Below are 20,346 nucleotides of genomic sequence, written 5' to 3' on the forward strand. Positions count from 1 at the left end.
TGGGCGGGATATAAATAAATAAATAAATTATTATTATTATTATTATTATTATTATTATTATTATTATTATTATTATTAAACTGGTATAGATCCGTGTTTAAAGACACAGATCTGTTGCTGTCATCTGTAGACCCAAAGCTAATGCTCAGATTTAATCATTAAAGAAATCAAGCACACTTTTTTTTTAAAAAACCCCACATAAGCCGAATCCCATTTACTCCTCTGTGTTCCTCACAAAGACACTAGAAGAGAACATCAATATGCATGTCAACATGGCACATCAATTTGGCCTACAATAGAAACTGAACAGAAAACAAAAAATGCAGCTGTGGTCCCCTGCCCACCCCTTCATAAATAAGACAAATATTTACATAAAGTAATTCATCATTTGTAAGAGATACTGTACTAAATTATAATTTAAACCTGGTGATTTCCTTGATTTTTGTTATGTTCTTTTCATTTTTGTGTTTATTGAGCTTTGGCAGGATGTTGTGGGGTGTTTTTTCTGCTTGTTTGTTTGTTTTCTTCCCCCCTCCATCTTTTTGGCCATGTTTTCCATTGGAACTTGTTGCCAGAGCTAGGCAAAGTGGAGGTTTATTTGGACTTTCTCTTATGACAAAAAAAAAATCAGCATTGACCCTTTTATGCCAACCAACTGACACTTTGATAAATTAACAGAAATCAGAACTGTTTGTTCAGCTTTATATATCCCTGTAACTTAGGAACGGTACGGACAAAATGGCTGCCAGGTGGCGGCCATATTACTTTTTGCTGCCACGGCAGTTTCATACTGAGCAAGCTATTTGTGGTCAAAATGCAGAAAATGAGGGTTTCCTCTCCATGCCAGTGTACATTTTGCGAGTGAGGAGTTTGTGGGATGTTAGCATCCGAAATGCATATGTAAAGGGTTAATTGCAAGAGATGTAGAACTCTGTGGTGTCATATGCCTGAGGCAGTTATGGCAGTTATTTCAGTTATGGCAGTTAGTTTAAGAGTCTTAACAGTTAGAGCAGCAGGTATGTTGTGTTAGGCTGCTGTCTGCCTCAGCGGTAGTCTTGCAATCTGGGGAACTGGGTTCGCGTCTCCGCTCCTCCACATGCAGCTGCTGGGTGACCTTGGGCCAGTCACACTTCTTTGAAGTCTCTCAGCCCCACTCACCTCACAGAGTGTTTGTTGTGGGGGAGGAAGGGAAAGGAGAATGTTAGCCGCTTTGAGACTCCTTAGGGTAGTGATAAAGCGGGATTTCAAATCCAAACTCTTCTTCAGAGTTTCAGTCAGTCTGTAAATGTTAGTCAGCCTTAGATACAAATCTATGTAAGATATTTTAGCAACTTAAGTATCACCTACGTGCATTGTAAATTTAATCTGCAACTGCAAGTACAAAAAGTTATATGTTATTTGAACTTTAAAACAGAGTGTCTTGTGTAATTTTTATAGGAAGGAAAAAGAGAACTAATTAAAGGGCCAAACAACCCAACAACCCAGGGCTTTCTTCTGCATAGTCTGCAAACGGGAACTAATTCCCACATAGTATGGGACAAGATTCCTGAATCTTTTGGATAACTGCTGCATACCAATATTAAACACAGGACAGCTACTTAAACTTGTGATACAACTGCTCAGATTTCAGTTCTAGAGGATCACTGGTCCATGTAGCTTAATATTGCTTGCACCAGAGGTAGCCAAACTGGTGGTCCCCCTACCACAAACATGTATTTTAACTCTGACCTGCCCCAGCTACTCAATGATCAGGGATGGTGGTGGTAGTAGAAGAGGGCACCTCATTGACTCCCATGGTCAGCACTGACTAGCAATGACCCTCCACGGTTTCCCAACCTGACTTGGGAGATACCAGGAAATGAACCTTATACCTTCTTCACAGAAAGTATTTTTCTACTTGCTTAGCCATGACTGTTTCCTCAAATAACATGCTGCAATAAGTCAGTTGCAACAAGCAACCATTTTAAAGCTGTGCCTTCATGCTAGTCATTATGTGTGTGTCTTCTGGTCCTGAGCAATCTCACAGGTGATAGATTTTTTAAAAAAACAAACAAACAAACAAAACACCTTGTGTTGAAGTGACACTCTCCTTAGGCAGAGAATTGCCATACAGGCCCACTTTTTGTTGATGTTATTGTTTAGCATCTTGCTTTAATTTTTTGGCAGCAGCACCCAGGGCAAAGGGGTTAGGACAACACGAGGCTGGCTGAAACATGTTAGATGCAAGTGGGTATGATCAGACTATACAGAAGCCACGAGGAAAATAAACCACCAAAGAGTTATGTGGCAGCTTGTGGTGCTTGTAGAGAAAAAGGACAAGGATAAGCCGATCTTGATCCTAGCTTGTGACAGGGGTAGTAATTGCAAGACAAGATTGCTGTGCTTGTTCCTATCTCTGAGGTTGACCTTGCTAAAGAAGTGCCTTATCTTCCTGGGTCCTCAGCAGTTGTTGCATTTGTGGTGGTGGAAGAGGAGGAGGAGTATGTTCGTTGTGACACAGAGGCTCACATTTCAGTATTAGACATGCTAAAACGCTTGTTAATAAAGAAGTCCTAAACCAGGATAATGAGTGATTTCAATATAAACTTACTTTGATTCAGCTGGTGTTGATTTGAACCCATCCAATGAACCAAACTCACAACTGGGTCCTGTTGCTGGTGATATGAGCCAAGTTTCCAAAAGAACAAATTGTTCCATAGTGAATCTAGAAAATCCCTGGAGATAGTTATGCAGCTGTAGAAGTAAAAAATATAACAACCCCAAAACATTTCTGTGAATTAAACAAAAAACTTTGGATCTGAGTACACAAAACCTTGATGGAGACAATACCGTATACAAAAATTGCTGCCAAGATTTTCAGCACATAGGCATTCTCAACTTAAAAGTGGTGGGTTTGAGTGTTTTGTGCACCACTCTTTTTAAAAAGATCTGAAACTTTAACTGAATACTATTTCCTCACAAGTCAAGCTTGCATCATCCAACCCACAAGCTTCCTGATCCTCCAAAGTCAACTTACTGTCTCTGAAATGTTTTGGGTTTTTTTAATTCTACAGCTTTTCCAACACTAGATGACGACAGGAGTCTTAGAAACTTGTCAAATTATAAGGGTGTAAGTTGCCTCGGAGTAAAATAAAAGAATCTATTTTTAATTTATTTTCTGGTTCATATGCACAACAGTTGGCTGATTTTGTTGGTCATTTCTAGAAAATATTGTCTCCCTCGTACACTGAGAAATGGCCTGTCCAGATGCCCCTTAAAAAAATAATCCTGAATTTGGAAGAGGCTCACACTTTCTCCAAAAGGAAAGTGCTGAGAAATAACTGGAGCTGTCAGTTTAGTTCAACTGTCAGTTCTCCAAAGATTCCAGGGTTTAAAATGTTGAAAGTGCCAGATGCTATTATCTGTTATTCGTGTTGTCATTATGTTCTGGTCTTTGCAGAAATCAATATAAATGTCCATCTGCACATTAATGGAATTTCATTCATTTATTTTTGTCGTCCTGTGTGCACATAGGAATATGCGCACTGGCAAGAACTCAACTTGAAACTAGTGGAGCTTCCCTGCCATCCCCAGCAACCCTCCCCCCCCAAACACATTCACACAAATACAGTCTGCAGTTTGGCAGACTGTTCTGGAAATAATGTGGAAGTTCGGCTTTTGGACACATTCCCCCCCACCTTTGTGTAAAAAAAAAAAAAGAGCTCTTAACTGGAAGTAAGCTTGTTATCAGTGATACCTTATTTCTCTGAATCAACTGACCATTTCACAGTAGTCGGCACTTGTGACGCACATGAATGGCCTCTCAAGTTTCTTCTTCCTATTTATTGTTTGAATATTTGTGACCTGCACTTTCATAGAATCCTATAATTGTAGAGTTGGAAGACACCTAAGGATCATCTAGTCCAACCCCCTGCAATGCAGGAATATGCAGCTGTCCCATACACAGACTGAACCTGCAACCTTGGCATTCATGCAATATATTAAGGTGGCTTACAGCATGCTTACAGCATGCAATGCAATAAAAGCAACCAATCTAGTAAAACAGCAATAAAGCAGCAAGAGATAATGGCTGGTTAAAAAGGAGAGAGAAAATGCACAGCTTTTAAGAGATGTCTGAAAGAAAGCAGGGGCAGTTCTTGCTGAAGCTGCACAGGTCGTGAGTTCCACAGGACAGGGCTTGCTATGTTAAAGCCTTGGTTCCTAGTGAAGGCGCCTGAACCTCAGGGGCTGAAGCAGGGTCAGCCCAAGACATTTTGGTACCTGCAACGAATCACAATATGGTGGGGGCCCCTCCCTACCAGGGAAGAAGAGATGAATGAAGATCTACATTGGGATCTGCTGCCATCTCACCTTGCCTTGTGGGTGGGTAGCCTTGGGCTAGGTAAACCCCCAGAAGGGCTCCATCAGAGATATTATCAGCAGAAGAATTAGGGGAGCATTTTCACCAAATTTCCCTAGGGACAGGAGAAATTCTCAAACCGTTTCTTAGGGTTGAGGCTTTCCATTAGCAGTGGCCATAGGTTGGCACCTTAACTCCTTCCACCCAAAGGCTTTGTCTTTGTCTTGCTGATGTTAGAAGCAGCAGCTGCTATGTTGGCAGGTTGGGCACCATTTTGCAACCTGCTCAGATGGGAATGGTGGCCATTGCACAAACAAAAGATAGGGCATATTGTGATAACATTCTAAATAGTGGCCTTTTTTCCTAGGGGAAAAGGAGGGGGGGCTCAGAATTGTACTCAGAAATAGGTCTTCTGAGAAATTTTGGTTCAGCTCTAGCTACCAGTATTGTGATGAAGAGAGAAGCACCTCATTCTTTTCTGTTATTTCAGAAAGATTCTGCGAGCTGTCCTGAAAGCCTGGATGAAAAAAGATACTCAGATGTCTCGGTTCCTAGTCCAAAATCTAAGCTCCATTCAAGAGATCTCAAAAAGGAACTGATCACGTGAGTCACAAAACATTCCTTTCCTTCTTGTTATCTATGGGCTTGAGAACTCCACACACTGCTGATTTGCTGAGGGTGAAGAAATGCTGGACCTCCTCCCTAACATACACTGCAAAATATTGGGTGCCATTACATCTTCCTTTTTAGCGCTGGACTTTAAATCTCTGGGTAGATTTGGGGCAATATTCTCCTTTGCTTTTGGCTCATGCCACATAGCAAGCATGAAAACTTCAGGGAAATGATCACTTCATAAACAGGTCGTCCATATCCTGCAAGGGGTTGGATCCCACAAAGAATTACCGTATTTTTCCGTGTATAAGACTAGGTTTTCCCCCTTAAAAATAATGTCAAAAATTAGGGGGCGTCTTATACTCTGAGCCATCTCCCACCATTTTCTTAAATCTGAATCCCCCAAAATAGTGGGTGTCTTATACATGGGGGCATCTTATAGATGGAAAATACAGTAGTTCCTGTTTGCTGTACCTGAAATCAATCTACAGATAGGCCTGTTTGAATGCTACAATTCTGTGGGAACACAAAACAACAACAGAATGTGTTCATTGCAAAAAAATTAACTTTGCCCAAGAAGAGCTTGGTTTCTAATTGTTGATATGTAATAGAGCAGTTCCTAATCAGTCAGTTTCATATGATCAATGTATCATTAATAGTTGAAATTCTTTATCTTTCTCTGGCAGCATTCACAAGATGGTTTATTCCGTTTTACACTTGATCTTAGCCAAAAGGCTGAGAAGCGTTTCCATTTTCACAATGTTTTCCTAACTATTAATTTCCACATTATATTTCAGTTTCCACATGATATATAAGCCACTTCTAGAATATAGTAGGATATAGCACAAGTTTATCACTCATTTCCACATTATTTGCCAACAGGTTTTTTTCTGGAAGCAAATAACACAGAAATGAGCACTAAGCTTGTGCTATATTCCACTATAGTTCCAGAGCTGGCTTTTACACAATGTGTAAGCTCAAACATAATGCAGAACTTAATACATAGGAAGAAGTTGTGAAAATGGAATAAACAGCCACATGAATGCAGCCTCTATCTCTGTTTTCTATAATTTCATTTATTCATCACCAAATACTTTGATATCAATTCTATGTCTGACATTTGCCTTATGGATTTAGAAGCTCTCCTCCAGATATTACTGTTCCCATGGGCCAAATCTTCTTTGACACAGCATGCCTCAATCTAAATCTAAAGACTGCTCACCATATTGTATCCACACTTATGTGTTAGCTTTGCCTTTTTTAAGAACACAAATGTTGATGAAGCTAGCAGAAGGAAAAGCAATAATTTCCCCAGTGACACTTTATTTTTATTTTTTACTATTTATTAAATTTCTATTTAAAGATCTGTTGCTGTGTGACATTAATGCCAGGGATCCACACAGCCATTTACTACCTTAATAACTGAGCATAATTTCTTCTCTCTATAGTTACAATAACTCCAAGCCTTGTATGGGATTTTAAAGCATCCGTAATACTTGCTCTGCATGCTGATGTGTATCCAAAATGTGCTTGGCTACACAATTTAATTCATAAACACTTAAGACTCACCATTTAAAGATTCTAAAGGTAACACTGAGGGCAGAGGACATTTACTAAATATTCACCAGCAGAATAGGTAGTTTAGTGAGCAATACAAATGGCTCCATCATGAGGAAGCACCTATAATGACAATAGCAATTGTAAAGAAAAATTCTACCTCTGAGGCTCAATTACAATGAACTTTCTTCATTATAAATATAGATTACATATTTTAAAATATTAATGGTCTCTCTGGTGATTATATTTATACCAAAGCAGCTGTATGACACAGAATGGAATAAGTTGTCTAAATGATACACTAGTTCTTTAAAAAAAAATGGTGCATTCTATGCTGGTTTTTAAATTATTACTTTGTGGTCCGTGCATCAACAGTGTTTTGGGAGGATTAACTAAGAGAATAATTTTGCTTCTGAAGAAATAACAAAGTAGTAGCTGGGACCAAAATGCAGTCTCTGGATTTTTCAAAGTAATTGGGGAAGGGGGATAACAATTAACCTGTAGAAAATTGGAATAGGTGAGCCCTTTTCAGAAAAGGGCAGTTTCTCATATTCTAGGGCCCTCAGGTTCATGATTGTTAGTCCTTACAGTGTCTTGGTGAACTTGGGCCATCTAAATCACGAGATCACATCAGCTTTTAATATCACATATATTGTGAATATATAGCAAGGGGTGTGAATCCAGATCCATACACAACCTTTTTAAAAAAAACATTAAATTGAACTTTCCCCCCTGGGGGAAAAAAATGCCTGTGGTGAATTAAGAGTCTATGGGCACCCAATGCTGAACTAGTATAGTGTTTTTACAAGAATATGAAAGTTATTGCATCCATGCCTTCTGAGAATTTTCAGCTCAGCTTTGAACTCATCTTCACTGTCATAATATGATTGATGTTATAAGAAAAAGGTACTATTATGAAGTGTATCATTTCAGACAAATGTAAGGATGGTTCATACATGTAAGCATCATCTTCCCATGCCTCTCCACATTATTGTGTATCACTTAAGACAGCATTTGGGCATGGAAGCAGTACATAAATGAATGAATCATAATACACTTGGAAAAATATTAGCACAAATTAGGAAATGTAGTGTGGAACCCATTGGGTGGTACTTGACTAAATTTTACACAGAGTAGACATACTGAAATGAATAGCCCTAACTTCCTCATGTTCATTAATTTCAGCGGGTTTACTCTGAGTAAAATTTATTTGACTATCACCTAAGTTCATTATTATTATTATTATTATTATTTTGCAATGGCATGAAGAAAAATTGATGCAATCACAGAAAGGCCTGAGGGTATCTCTCACAGTAATATTTCTTGGCACAGTAGGACACCTCATATATATCTATGGGTATGTAATAGAGGGGTGTTCCCATTCATGAGGGAAACAATTCTCCATCTTTGTATGTTTATCACACAGTTCAATAAGAGAGATGTACAACAACTGTATGTGTGTCTGCATTTCCATTTTATTTCCTTAGGTGTCCAACACCAGGATGTGATGGCAGTGGTCATGTGACAGGGAACTATGCATCGCACCGCAGGTAAAAAGTGAGAGCTATTAATAACAAAATGAAGGCATGACATTGTGGACTTTTTACTTACAAACCTGTTCCCATAAAAACACCCCGAGCAATTTAGCAATAAAAACATATAAAAACACAGAGCTGAAATCCAGTACAGATGCAGATGGGGATAAAAATCTCCATTTAAAAGGAAGGTCTCCAATAAGTGCCAAAAATATAACAGAGGCAGAGCTTGTTGGATATGTAACAGGAGAGTGTTCCAAAGGGTGAATGTTACTAAAGTCCCAGTTCCTACATTGTGCTAAATGGAGCTCCCTATGCAATGGTTTCTGTGATGACCAAGGTCCAGCTTACAAACAAGTCCCTGTAGCAGTTGAAATGCATCATCTGAGCAAGAAGGAGCTCTGTGGCCTATGAGGGATACACAGCTGTATCATCTACTACACTCTTCCTTCACATCCCTTTGGGGATGAAGGAAACTAAGAAGGGATTTGTTTACAAGCGGTTGCTCTGTGATCTGTTTTTTTAATTTAATGGTTAAATATTTTTAGTGCAATCTTTTAATATTTGCTGAGGTATATTCAAGGAAGCCTATTTCACGTTTGTTTTCCCCCCTAGTGTTTCTGGCTGCCCGTTGGCTGACAAGACCTTAAAATCCTTGATGGCTGCCAACTCTCAAGAGCTTAAGTGAGTATTAGTATCAAAGGAGAGGGAGGGGTTCATTGCTGTTCTCTTCCTACATATTTTACTTACTTCAAAACCTAGTCTGCTTGTTCAGCAACAGGAACCAGTAGAGCTGTGGAGCAGATGTTTGCTCAGCCTTTAGGGTAACAACTCCAGCTTCCTGTAGAATGCACTAGTCCAGCTCTTGCTCCAGTGCTAGGTTTTGGTCATGGACACGTGATATGGTGTCCTGGATATGGTGGCAAAGTGTGACAGGGAGCAAATGCTCTCAAAGCAGGCCTAAAGGCGTCTGTCTCCCTATTGTCTAGAGACTGCATGATTATTAATTCCCTTCTGAATTAATTCCAAACAGGAAAACTCCACACTTCAATATTTTGTTACAGGTCTCATAGTTAACTATTTTTCCACATGTGACAGCCATATCCAAAAGGGGGATACTAACAGGCTTGGGGAAACTCCAGGGTTTGCAGAAGTGCAGAAAAGATTCGGGAAAATACTTTACTGTGGGACCCCAAAAGCATAACTTGAATAGAAACACTCTACAGTGGAATATTTTGTTGCAGATCCCACTAGTCAGTGTCTAACTTCTACACCTCTGCCATTCTGCCCCATACCTGCCCAGTTTGTCCCCTTTCACTCATGCAATCCTGCCAGTGTAAGAGGTATAGCTATAGTAATAGTAACCTCCCACGGGGACAAGTTTGTTGGGTTTGCACCAGCAGGGAGTTGAACTGCCCTGGCTAAGGGAATTTGGGAGCAGTCTTATCCCGCCCAGCAGGTGTAAATCAGAGGAAGGGGAGAGAATCTTACTGTTTGTCAGGTCTTGAAGTAGATGTGTCTAAATGTTGGGAAAGAAATTGTTATTCTCATATTTTGAAAGCCAGCTGGAAATACCAAGTCTTGCAAGATGGCTGGATCTCACAAAATACGCAGTCTGGTTTTTCAGATCAAAGTACTTGGGCTAAGCTTTAAAATGTGAGTGTTTATCCAAACCAAGCCTGCAAATCTTTCCTTTTTATCCTTTGCCACTAGACATACCCCTCTGCATGTGGTTGAGGCAAGCATTAAATCAGATGAGTCCATATACTGCAGAGAAAAGTCACAAACAAAAGAGTGGCTGTGGAGGTTCTTAAGGAGGCCTGAGCAATCTGGGCATCTGGCCTTATTATTGAAGAGGAAGGTTGGCAGGCAGTCACCCAGTTATCATTGGGAGCGTTTTGGCTGGTGAAGATGCTTGGATAAAGTCTGGCGAAGGCTTCCAAGAATGCTTGACAGAATCCTGTGCTCGTGTAGTGCAGCTTGAAAAAGTGCAACAAATACAGAGCTGGTTACTAATTTGTTGTGAGGAATGCAGACATCTTTCCCGAGGGCAGCATTTCTGTTTGAGAGTTAATCACATGTCCTCCCGCATTCCCACTGTAGCATCTTGAGGAAATGTGACTGTCTTCAAAACTGGTGCATTGGTTGCAATAGTGAGCGCTGTGCATAACGTCATTGGGCCACTGGAACTTGTGGGCTACTGCCTGTGCAATTGCTAGGAACATATGAACCTGCCTTCTACTGAGTCAGTATTGCCTGCACTGATTAGCAGTGGCTCTCCAGGATTTCAGACATGATTATCTCTCATCCCTATCTAGAGGTTCCAGGAATTAAGTCTGTGACATTCTACATGCAAAACAGTTGCTCTGCTGCTGAGCTGTGGCCCTTCACCTCAACTCTTACTGATGAGCAACACACTCTTACCACTACTACTGTCAGCATTGTCCCTTCGTTCAAGAAGCAGTGCTGGAAACTGTTGTATGCTATTAACAACCACTTCATTTTATTTTTCCAGCTGCGTTCTGCCCCACTCTCTTTGGTTTGGTGAGGTGGCAACAATAAGTGCAGAGTAAGAGGTCTGATGGGGATGCGGGTGGCGCTGTGGGTTAAACCACAGAGCCTAGGACTTGCTGATCAGAAGGTTGGTGGTTCGAATCCCCACGGCGGGGTGAGCTCCCATTGCTCGGTCCCTGCTCCTGCCAACCTAGCAGTTTGAAAGCACGTCAAAGTGCAAGTAGATAAATAGGTACCGCTCCGGCAGGAATGGCATTTCCGTGCACTGCTCTGGTTCGCCAGAAGTGGCTTAGTCATGCTGGCCACATGACCCGGAAGCTGTACGCTGGCTCCCTCGGCCAATAAAGCGAGATGAGCACCGCAACCCCAGAGTCGGCCATGACTGGACCTAATGGTCAGGAGTCCCTTTACCTTTACCTTTACCTTTACCTTTAAGAGGTCTGACAGGAAGCTCTTCCTCCCTTCCCTCACCCCTCTGGTTCTGGCATTGAGAATGCTGGAATATTAGTGTCTCAGCTGCCAGGAAAACTGGACATGTCATTTTCCTAGGATACCTGAGCCCTTACAGTGCCTTATGGGGATTCTTCCCTGGCTCAGATCGCAATCAGAGAAATGACACTGAGTTTTGAATATAGGCAACTATTCCTAAGATGCTAAATTTGTATTTTGAACCAGGTTAATAAAACTTCCAGCAACATTGCTATTCTCCTTTTGTACAACCACTGCAAGCCTCTTTGAGATACTACTGAGTATATTCTATATGAGGCCACTAAGATGTTCCCATCACACCTGTATTGCACATCTACTATAAGTTCCTCTAAGAAGATCCAGGACTAATGGCATGATTAACTCCACTGCACTGTATTAACAAAAGTAATACAAAATGCTGTTGAGCCAGACTATAAAATCCCTATTCCTAGGAGAAAGAGAAACAAATGTTGTGTGTAATGGGTATACAGGGTGTTATATTTCCTTTTTTAACAATTAATTCAGTGCATATATTTGAGCCTGACCATATATATTTTCAGATTTGAAATGCACTGATTCTAACAAATCAAATGATCGTTTTCATCTTCCCCTTCCCAGAAATCTAAATAACTGAGTGGGGAAATTGTGAGGTTTATATCAGTGGCTGAGTTTTCATGTACAACACAGCCCTTGTACACCCCAAAATAGTTGCTTTCCTTGGGTACCCTTTCTTATTTTTCCAGTTGCACACGGTCATGTCAAACCAGGATTGTGGGAAATTCCAATGCAAAAATCTTCTAAATTAGATATTTTATGTAATGTCAAGGGTCATCATCTTCTCTGCACTTTGCTTTATAGATGTCCAACTCCAGGATGTGATGGGTCTGGTCATGTCACTGGAAACTATGCCTCACACAGAAGGTAAGAATCTTCTGCTTATTTTTTGAGGGGGAGGGAGCTTTGGCACTCCAGATTTTGCAGGACAACAACTCCCATCACCCCGACCACTGGCTATTCTGGCTGCAGCTGGTGTGAGTTGGAGTCCAACGTTTGGAGGGCCACAGGATCATCACCCCTGAATCATCCAGAAGCAAAAGCCTGTGAAATCTATATTGCTCTGCTCTGTGTACTTTCAGCTTGTCTGGTTGTCCCCGAGCCAGGAAAGGTGGTCTCAAAGTGACTCCTACCAAGGAAGAAAAAGAAGACCCTGAACTTAAGTAAGTGGAGTGGCAAAGGCTTGTCACTTATGCCTCGCTATTGGATACGTCACAGGAAGATTGGTCTCAGATTCACTAACTTATATCCTCTCCTAACAATAAATCCAAACAAAACCTCCAAAGGATGGTTTTATGGTTCAGGTGCTGTTGTGCTGTCCTTGAAGTAAACCAGATGGCACAGCTCTGGAAAGGTCCCAGGTCTTAAGAAACAAAGGAGAAGCATAGTCTCTGAGTTTATCTGGCTCATCCCCCAGCCCAGATGAGCCAAACTTTAGGCAGAGACCCTTTTTAGACCCTCTATAATTCTTCTTCTGAGCCCTTATGACCAGTAACCTCACCCTTCTGCCAGTCCTGTACACCCACATGTAGGGAAGGCTTACATATCATACATTATTTCCCCTACCAGTTCACTGGCTGATGCTTACAGGGGCTGACAATTGTCTGCATGTGGAGCCTCTGCACGTGAAGATTTGACCTCCTTATTTGATTATTATATATATATATATATATATATATGCAGGTTTTGGTGTCCTCGGGTGTCTTCCCGTGTAAAAGTTGGGGTGTCTAGGCGACGTTTCGACGAGGTCTCACTCGTCATCTTCACTCGTCATCTGAAGATGACGAGTGAGACCTCGTCGAAACGTCGCCTAGACACCCCAACTTTTACACGGGAAGACACCCGAGGACACCAAAACCTGCATACCTATACCCGTGAAAATCTACGAAAGCAAATATATATATATATATATATATATATATATATATATATATAGCAAGATAGCATATGGCAGGACAGGCAATAAAATAGAAAACATAATAAGAAGAGTGCAAAATGATCATTAAAATGATCGACTGATCAAAACATCTAAACAGTTGCATAGGCCTGCCTACATAAAAAGGTCTTTCAGAGATGCTTGAAAATCAAAAGTGAGTGTACCTGCTGAAAAAGTGATTCATAGCGTGGGACTCATGACACTATGGCAGATCACTAATGGAAGCTAGTCGAGCCTCCTTCATATTTAAAGCCACCATATTTAAAGTATTTCACAGTGCAATCCTTTGCATACACTCATTGAGTTCAATAACGGTTTATTGGACTGTATTTTTTAAAGTGGTCTTCATATGGCAGCCCTAATGTATAGACAGCTTGGAACCAGCAGCTTGTGGGCCAATCTTGACACACCAAGGAGTCTAGTTTGGCTGGCTTGGCCATTTTCCTCAAACTGTGCCTTTTACTTGTTTCTTTTAAATATATTTCCCTTGTTCCTTCAAATTAAAAAAACTTTCCAGAGCAGCTTGCCAAAAAACCCCACACTATTTAATAGTGCATATAAATAAAATCAATCAATGACTCTTAAAACAAGAGTAAAATACAGTAGCCTAAAATTCAGTAATCCAGCATCAAACAAGGCATTTGGCCATTAGAAACCCTTGGATCAGGCCAATGACCCATCTAGTCCAGCATCTCACAGTGGCCAACCAGATGCCTACAGGAAACCTCCAAGGAGGACCCAAACACATTAAAACCTTGCTATTAGTACGTTAATATTATAAAAAATTAGGCTTTATTTTATTTATGGGGAGGAAATCTTTCTTGAGGTGTCGCTGGTACATGGACATTTTCCCCTTCTGCCTCTTGGTTTTTCTTTTCTTTTTCCTAAAAATAACATCAGTTTTGCTGTGCTTCTGTAGATGTCCGGTGCTAGGCTGTGATGGCCAAGGTCACATATCAGGTAAATACACTTCTCATCGCACTGCTTCGGGTTGTCCTATGGCTGCCAAGAGACAGAAGGAGAGTCCTCTCAATGGGTCTTCGCTGCCCTGGAGACTGAACAAGCAGGAGCTGCCACACTGTCCTTTGCCAGGCTGCAACGGGCTGGGTCATGTTAATAACGTTTTTGTCACCCATAGAAGGTATCACTTTGTATCTTTACTTTTTTTTAACCCAACAAATACCTACAATGTATTGCAATTGTGTGAATTTAACAAATGAAGCTGTTGAACTGATAGGAAAAATCTTGTTAGGATTTTGCATAAGTCCCTGAATTAACCCCAACTCGTTTCCTAGAGATGTCCAGGATTTTTCGAGATGTCTTTGGTTTTATTTTAGCTGTCTAAACATTCACATATCAACCTAGAATAGGTGAGAAATCTGCAAATGCAATTTACTGCTTAGCCTTAAAAGCTCTTTTTAAAAGGCAAGGTATTTTTAGCAGCATATTCCTGAACTCTTCTTTTCATGTGCATTTCGAAGTTGACTCTGAGTTGCAAGCTTTTTAGACTTTTAAGACCACAATCCTAAATTCACTTATCTGAGAATGCAAATATAATTTATTGCTTTAAAGTCCTGTTTAAAATGCAAAGTATTTTTAGTAGCAAATTACTGAGCTGTTATATTCATTTGCGTATCTAAGCTGACCCCAGTTGTTGTAAATTTGGTGATGTTTAACTAAGTATTACTCCAAGTAGACCAACAGAGATTAATAGACCTAGCTTGGTCATGTTAATTCATTTCAGTGGGTCTACTCTTGAGTTAAATTTAGTTGACTATCAGTCACAGATTTTAATAGAACAATCCTATACACATTTACCTTGGAATAAGCCCTCTTGAATCCCATGGAATTTATGTCTGAGTAGATATGTATAGGATTGTGCTGTAATTGGTCCAGGATTTTACACTGCTGCCTCTAGTTGCAGATAGCGTGACAGAGGTAGAGGGCAAGGCAGCAAGGGTATTCAGCATGGTGCAAATGCAGTTGCAGAGCCAATCCAGCACTCCTGTGATGTGTTTGTGCCACACTGACCTCATCACTGCTTTGCCTCTCCTTCCCAGTAGAGAGCACTGACTTACCACCGCTGCACCATTATGTACTATTTTCCAGAAGGTGTGTTTAAGCTTCTGCTTTGGTAGCAGCCACCATTGAAGATGACCCACTACATAGTTAAAATGGGGCCATGTCAGGAGCTGCACTGAAGACAATTTGCCTATTTGTTGTCTTAGAGAGATTTTAGTAACTACACAATCAGTTCGGTCATTGGCAACATTCTGCGCCCAGTAACACTGTAGTAGCAATACAGGATTGCAGCTTACATGCAGCACAATAAAATGGACTTGTACTGCCAAGACCCTGGAAGCTGAGATACAGCAATCAAAAATGTGTTTCAATTTTCAAATAGGTCCCCTTTCCTACTCTTTTCAGTTTGTCTGGATGCCCTCTGAATGCACAAGCCTTAAAAAAGGGCAAAATATCGGAAGAACTGATGACCATCAAATTGAAAGCAAGTGGAGGTAAGAAGATAACAAAAGCAGTACATATATGACACTGGAATCTGGGAGTAAGGAAATGAGTCTGTCTTTGCCCAGTACTGTCTTCTCTGGCCAGCAGCAGCTCTTTAGAGTCTAAGAAAAAGTGTCTTTCCGTCCAGCTACCAGATATTCTTTCACAGAAGATGCTGTATACTGAAAGCAGGACCTTCTGCAAACACAGAGCTACAGCCCCTCTGCTGCCTGCCTCATGAAGACACATAATTGGATTAATTAATTTAATGTTTGGTTTACTTAAAAATATATGTAATTACATTGTGCCTTTCATTTGAACATTTTAATTAAAAGTACTTTGTACTGCCTCACAATGAACAGGACACAGGTAGAGATGGACAAATTTGCCTATATCCGTGTCTCATCTTTCCAGTCCACCAGATTTCCACATCAAATTTGCAATCATAATAAAAACCAACAACAATTTTAATAATAACAATAGGCCTCACCAAAATTCATCAGCACTTTGAAATGTGCTTCTCCCAATATGCACATTTTTCAAGCAATTTCCCATAACGTATTTCGGGATAAAAACGCATTTTTATGCACATGCTGTGGTTGGGGAGCTGCACAACAAAATTTGGGAAAGTGCAAATTTGGAGGGATCGCTGCTTTTCTGTGTGCTCATTGGTTCAGAAACTGCAAAATAAAAGGATCTGCATTGAGATGTAATCCAAATTTCTCCCTCATCCTGAGCTATGGCGACCTGCGCTCTGTTCCCAGGGTTGCCCTTCAACAAATATCAGTACTGGATTGAGCCTTTCAATCCAGGCGGGCCACTTTCAGCCACTTGAAGGCCTATTGAGCTCCATCAGTGCAAAGGGAAAATTTCATGGCTGCTTCTCTGCCCCTGACATGCCATAATGGAAGCTTTGACACTGACCCCGTTAAGTGTAGAATTAAATTGCAAATGTGCAATTTTGATTCCAGAGACCAGGTTAACTGAAGAGGCTTGTTCTATAACATACCATTACACAGGGGTTAGCATTTGCCCATCTCTTCAGTCAGGTGTGATTTTACACTTGACTTGGCTCATTCTTGTGCAGGTTTAGAGAATGAGGAGGAAATCAGACATTTGGATGAAGAAATAAAAGAACTGAATGAATCCAACCTTAAAATTGAAGCTGACATGATGAAACTTCAGACACAGGTAAGGAAGAAAATCTCTGATTGAGCCCTTAAAAACAAACATCAAAAGCTCCTACTAATCTCTGGCATTGCAATGATGGTGAACTCTACTGCACAGTAGCGTAGAGTGGGTTGCTAGCCTGGTTCACATGAAGAAGCTGTTTTCAACAGAGCCCAGTAACAGAAGCACATGGCTGTATTGAGACAGCACCGGGTGTTGAAAATGTGCACCCGCTAACAATCTTATACCTGGGGCAGCTACCCCTGTGCTCCCCTATGCTATGCCACTGCTACTGTATGTTGACCATTGAGAATTTTGTTTGCAAGCTGTTGTTAACATATACTATGTTTCCCATAGCTGCACCCATGGATTCAGCATTGTAGCAGCATGCAAACTGGGCAGAGTTGCATGGAAATCACAGCAACTTTCCAGCTCATTATTGTGGCCCGTGAAACCTAAGCAACATGGCCCAATTTTCCTTTTGGAGGCTTTGCCTTCTTCTACCTTGACCCATATATGGTCTATTTCTCTGGTTCAGCAAGGGTTTCATTGGAGCTTTAAAGGAGTTGTTGCTTCATCTGTCTAGCTTCACCTACTGTTGGTCTCCCTGCCTTCCACCCACTGGTTTAAAGTCATGGTCTCATAGAATGCCTGGGTTCAAACCTTTGCTTTTAATTTTTTCAGATCATTCTAGTTTACTGCCATACAGCCTCAGCTCAAAAAGGATTTTGTTGAGCTTGGAAAGGTTCAGAAAGGGGCAACCAAAATGATCAAGGGCCTGGAGCCACTCCCCTATGAAGCAAGGTTGCAGAGTTGGGACATTTTAGTTTAGAGAAAAGGCGAGTAAGAGGCGACCTGTAGAAGTTTGTAAAATTATGCATGGCATGGAGAAAGTGGCAAGAGAAAAGGGGGTTCCTCCCCTCTCTTATAACACTAGAATTCAGACCTCCAATGAAGCTGAATTTTGGAAGTTCTAGGATAGACAAAAGGAAATATTTCTTCATATAGCACATAATCAAACAATGGAACTCGCTCCCACAGGAATCAGTGATGGCTACCAACTTGGATGGTTTTAAAAGAGGATTTGACAGTTGGAGGCAGCAATGCTTCTGAATACCAGTTGCTGGAAACCACAGTTGGGGACAGAGCTCTTGTGCTTGAAACCTGCTTGTGGGTTTTCCCCAGGCACCTGGTTAGCCACTGGGAGAAGAGGATATTAGACTAGCTTTGCCATTGGCCTGACCAAGCAGGCTTTTTTATGTTCCGACTGAAAGCCAAATTTGTTGTTGCTTATGCAGTTGTTTAACTGAATCTGCAGCCCATTTTTGAAAAAAAGAATCATGCTATTATGGAAAGCTAATGATTTGCTCAATTAAATTTCCACAAATATATATATTATGGCAAATTTTCCACTTTTAAAAATGCATTGTTTCATCAAATTAGTCTAATGAATGAGCACAATGTAAGTAAAATTGGGCAACTGGAATGGAAAAAAATACCAGCTAAATCTTAAATTCAAATTGTAATTAACCTTTTCCAAGGATATGTGTTTGTGTGTATGTACACAGCTCCTCAGGCATGCTAAAAATCAGAGATGGTATTCAACTAAGTCTTACTCAGATTAGATCCATTGAAATGAATGGACCTAACTTAGCTATGTCCATTTTTTTCAATTAGTCTACTCTGAGTTGGGCTGAGCTGGGTATGTTAACTGTTTTCAGTGCATTCATTTTTCCTCCTTGAAATATAAATAGTATACTGAAGTGTATGTTATGAGAGCTGTCACATCCAATAGTCACCCTCCCTCCATAATCCTGGGGATTGTAGTTTGTTAAGGTGTTAAGACTTGTTAGGAGACCCCTATTCCCCTCACAGAGCTAAAATTTCCAGTGGTTTAACAACCAATCCCTCTTCCCAAGGAACTGGGAATTACAGCTTTCTGAGGGGATAGAAGTCTCCTAACAATTTGCAGCACCCTGAAGAAACTACAGTTGCCAGACTTTTTTGGGGGGAGAGGCATGACTGTTTAAAGTGGTATTATAGATTTTAAAATGTATGGTCTCGGCCCCAAGCTCAATTTTTCACTCAGCTTCTCTCAAAATAATATATATAATGCCTGGCCTATGTTACAATGAATTGTTGCAAAGTGAGCTCCTTCGTTTCCTATTCTACTTTTTTATTTTTAGCTTTTATACTCTGTCCTGTCTTCAAACTCAGTCACTCTACAGCATAACCTTGCCCTGGAAAGTAGCTCAAAAGCCAAAACCAGGGTTGCTGCTATTGTAGTGAGTCAGCAGCGATGCTGTGAGAAAAAGGCAGCAATGTAAATAGCAGCTTGCTTGCTCCCTACCTACCCCAGTCCCTCAGGGCAAAACTCTTCATTTTAAATCAGACACTCCTCCTGAGTTGTCAGCTCGAGGCCTGCAGTCTTTCGTCCATTTCTGAACACGCTTCCCACAAACAATGCTCTTTTCATCCAGCAGGGTCACTGTCTAGAGCATCATTTAAACATATTCCTCTTCTGAAAGAACAGCAGAATCCACTGACTTAGAAATAAAATGGCTCGCCCCAATTAGGAGCGCCTTTTGACATTGATGTGCATGGAACAGAAAGGACTTGAGCTTCGCTTCTGCATAGGCAACTTCCACTGCCTTGGGCTATCACTTCTGATAGCTGCATTTTAGGCCAAAAACCCCACTGTTCGCAGTAACCAGAACTGAATGCAGGAATACAAAAGACAGAAAACTTTGCAAAGAGCCTGATCCCCTGGAAAAATAAATTATGTGCATTGGCCCAATGCATTTTGCGGGAGCAGGGAATTTTCCTTCTTCAGGGACAATATCAACCACACACAAAAACACATAATTGTACATTTAAAAGAACCCATCTATATGAAAATGTTTTACAGATGTTGTAAGTTGGGGTATGCATACAGGAACACAAGTTTTCATAATGTATTTTCGGTGGTCGCCAGGGACTTTTGGTTGGTTCTGTTGGGTATGGGTTATCTTTGTTTCTAGATTGTATATGATGATTCTGAAAAATAATACTAATAAAAATAAAAAATAAAAAGAAGAACCCACTTCCATCAGGAACTACAAATATACTTTCTCATAAAGCAAAAAGTGAAAGGATTTTTCGAAAGCATACTTTCCCGCTAAAATGTGTCAGGCTTTATCAGGCACACTAACCATTTTTGGGAGCATTTTGAGAACTCTTCAGCCGTTGGTTTACTTCTGCTGTTCACACTACCATACATTGCTTTGCTTCATGGTTTCAGATAACATCTATGGAGAGCAATCTGAAAACGATAGAAGAGGAGAACAAACTTATCGAGCAGAACAACGAGAGCCTCTTGAAGGAGTTGGCTGGCCTCAGTCAAGCCCTCATCTCCAGTCTGGCCGACATTCAGCTTCCACAAATGGTATGTCTGTGGCTGGGAATGTGGCAGTTTCTTGGGAGCCCAGGGAAGTTAGTCAACGGCATGTTGCAGGGCTGTCAGAGATGAATCTCAAACTGTACAACATTCTCAATCTCTGGGATGTGCCAAAAATTATGGATAGTAGTAGCAGCCAGAGGAGTGGTGGGGACTCACCTGGCTTTCCAATTACCAACGGTGGTAAGGCAGCAGGCAGCTTGGTACAGAGCAGGTACAG

General features: G+C 40.8%; 1 protein-coding gene and 1 long non-coding RNA gene across 12 annotated transcripts in view; one reads left to right on the top strand and one right to left on the bottom strand.

Moving 5' to 3' along the window:
* ST18 (ST18 C2H2C-type zinc finger transcription factor) overlaps positions 1 to 20,346 on the top strand; it is a 183,126-nt gene that overhangs the window by 158,557 nt on the left and 4,223 nt on the right. For 7 of the 9 annotated variants that reach the window (XM_028736980.2, XM_028736977.2, XM_028736981.2 and 4 more), the window contains 9 exons: positions 4,830 to 4,942; positions 7,996 to 8,058; positions 8,659 to 8,727; positions 11,884 to 11,946; positions 12,162 to 12,242; positions 13,935 to 14,156; positions 15,443 to 15,531; positions 16,608 to 16,711; positions 19,971 to 20,114. In XM_028736980.2, the coding sequence (XP_028592813.2) occupies positions 4,830 to 4,942; positions 7,996 to 8,058; positions 8,659 to 8,727; positions 11,884 to 11,946; positions 12,162 to 12,242; positions 13,935 to 14,156; positions 15,443 to 15,531; positions 16,608 to 16,711; positions 19,971 to 20,114 (948 nt within the window). Of the gene's footprint in view, positions 1 to 4,829; positions 4,943 to 7,995; positions 8,059 to 8,658; positions 8,728 to 11,883; positions 11,947 to 12,161; positions 12,243 to 13,934; positions 14,157 to 15,442; positions 15,532 to 16,607; positions 16,712 to 17,374; positions 17,480 to 19,970; positions 20,115 to 20,346 lie in introns of those variants that run through there. The other 2 variants (XM_028736983.2, XR_003707595.2) reach the window with 2 other exon arrangements.
* Positions 15,781 to 20,346, bottom strand: part of LOC114600624 (uncharacterized) — a 37,442-nt gene continuing 32,876 nt past the window's right edge. For all 3 annotated transcript variants that reach the window (XR_003707598.2, XR_013393931.1, XR_013393933.1), the window contains one exon: positions 15,781 to 19,991. This is a non-coding gene — a long non-coding RNA (uncharacterized LOC114600624). The remainder of the gene's footprint in view (positions 19,992 to 20,346) is intronic.

This window comes from Podarcis muralis, chromosome 8, assembly GCF_964188315.1.
Source record: "Podarcis muralis chromosome 8, rPodMur119.hap1.1, whole genome shotgun sequence".
Taxonomy (NCBI): Eukaryota; Metazoa; Chordata; class Lepidosauria; order Squamata; family Lacertidae; genus Podarcis; species Podarcis muralis.